Raw genomic sequence first — 2,262 nt, forward strand, 5'->3', positions numbered from 1 at the left:
TGCCAGCCTCTTTAATATATGTGGTCCTCAAGTGTTTTTGTTTTGGTACTTTTTCCTTAATCCCAATGTGCTCAAGGAGCTGTCTGATTGTGTCTAATAACTTCAGTTACCAGCTAGAATGCTAATGACTCCTAAGTGTTTCTCTTCATCCTAGACTTCCCTTCTGAAATCATGTATATTGGTTTAAAGGGCAGTTCTAGCTTTATGTCTCACACACCCCATTGTAGCAACCAGAACAGATCTCTCACTCAAACGTCTCACACGTTTTTCCTTTTGTTTCTCAATTGTCAGTTTTTGACACTATCAAGATGTTGATTATTTTGAAACATACATTATATTATTATTAACTAGAGTCACCATGCTGTGCAGTATCTTGAAAACTTGTTCCTCTTGTCTGATGGAAACTTTGTATCCTTTGACCAACATCTCCTGTTCCTCTCCCCCTCTCCCCCAGACTCGGGTAACCACAATTCTATTCTTTCTTTACTTCTATACATTTTACTGTCTTAGATTCCGTGTATAAGTGAGATCTTATTTGAAAGATTTGTCTTTCTGTCAGTTAGAAACAAAATAAACAAAAAGAGAGAGCAGCTTCTCACATAGCTAGACTAGGTTGCTACCTCAAGCAATAATCATCAGATGGTTGCTGCTTCTGCTCTGTGATTATATCCTATTCTTATGTCGGTTGCTGTTACTTCAGTGTACATAGTGTTTTCTTACTATGGTCTCATTGGTTCCAACTTCTTTGTAAGCTGTTCCTTGTTCTTCATGAGCTCTACATTTCTCTATTTTTATATATTTACTTATACATTAGTTTGGTCAGCTCTCTCTCTAGCGCTCACATTTATTTCTTCCTTGGCTCCCAGTATTTACAGGGATGATGTTCGAGGAGGGTATGAACTTCCTAGAGAATACGATCATTCTGGGAATGTGCAAGAAGAGTTGTAGAAGGTTTAATTACATTGAATTTTTCTGTCTTAAAAACATCTGGAATTCATAAATGTTGATATAGATGTGGTATGGTAAATTAGAAACCTTTTAAAGTAGCTGAGTGACAAGTTTTAAGATGAAATTTGGTCCAAAATAAGCCTCTATAACCAACTGTTTTTGAGCCTCAAGAGTAAACAGGAAAAGTTCTCAGGTATTTTCTGTGTCACCTAATTCTGAGACCTTGAACAAAATACGTTGCAGAAGGGATCCGTGTCATTCGAGGATGTGACTGTGGAACTCACCCGGGAGGAGTGGCGACTGATGGGTCCCAGGGAGCGGAGCCTATACAGGGACGTGATGCTGGAGAACTACGGCCACCTCGTTGCAGTGGGTGAGCAGACCTGCCACAGGAATCCTTCTGTAGCATGTTTGCTTTTTTTAAAATTATCAAGACACATAGATTCTTTATAGAGATTAAAAGGCTTCGTAATTGAAGCCTTTACAGAAACAAAAACAGTTTTTGTCATTATCTTCTCTTCGAAAACATCAGATGAATATTCTCAGTTAATGCTTTTACAGCTGCATTTTTTTCCATCCAAGTGCTCATGGATCTGGTCCATTTATACCCTCAATTATTGCATTACAGGGTGCTGCTTTACCAAACCCAAGGTTATCCTCAAGTTGGAGCAAGGAGAAGAACCATGGCCGCTAGAAGTCAAATTCCTAAACCGGAAGTACCCAGGTGAGTGAGTGTTGACAGAAGGAGCCCCTTGGGGTAGTTAGATCTTAGCGGAAGAGTACCTTGAAAAGTTTTTTTTTTTTTTGGGTAACAACTTTATTGAGATATAATTCACATCTCATACAATTCATTCAAAGTTATAGTTCAGTGGCTTTTAATGTGTTTATCGATACAGTCTGCCCTCTGTATCTATGGGTTCTACATCCGTGGATTCCAGCAATTATAGATTGAAACTCTTTTAAAAAATGCATCTCTACTGAAAATGAACAGACTTTTTTGTCATTATTCCCTAAACAATATAGTATACAACTGTCTACTGTCTCTGTTTTATGAGGCTAGTATAAGTAATATGGAGATGATTTAAAATATACCAGAGGATGTGCATAGGTTATATGTAAATACTGTGCCATTTTATATCAAGGACTTGGGCATCCATAGAGTTTGGTATTCAAAGGAGTTGTAGATCCAATCCTCCAAGGGACGACTCTATGTACAAAGCTCATCACCTCAAAAAGAAATCTGTATCCTTTAGTTGTCACTCTTCTATATCCCTGACTCCTCCAGCTCTAAGTAGACATTAATCTACTTGTGTC

General features: G+C 38.0%; 1 protein-coding gene across 1 annotated transcript in view; it reads left to right on the forward strand.

Annotated features, from left to right (window-relative positions):
• The window catches only part of LOC103267404 (zinc finger protein 510-like), a gene marked incomplete at its 3' end in the record, with an annotated part of 7,079 nt that extends 5,407 nt beyond the window's left edge, over window positions 1-1,672 (forward strand). Inside the window, exons 3-4 of the mRNA XM_008065000.1 lie at window positions 1,192-1,321; window positions 1,577-1,672. Of these exons, the coding sequence (XP_008063191.1) occupies window positions 1,192-1,321; window positions 1,577-1,672 (226 nt within the window). The remainder of the gene's footprint in view (window positions 1-1,191; window positions 1,322-1,576) is intronic.
• Between the last annotated feature and the right edge of the window lie 590 nt (window positions 1,673-2,262).

This window comes from Carlito syrichta, unplaced genomic scaffold (genome assembly GCF_000164805.1).
Source record: "Carlito syrichta isolate Samal-C Ts95f unplaced genomic scaffold, Tarsius_syrichta-2.0.1 Scaffold308126, whole genome shotgun sequence".
In the NCBI taxonomy this organism is placed as follows: domain Eukaryota; kingdom Metazoa; phylum Chordata; class Mammalia; order Primates; family Tarsiidae; genus Carlito; species Carlito syrichta.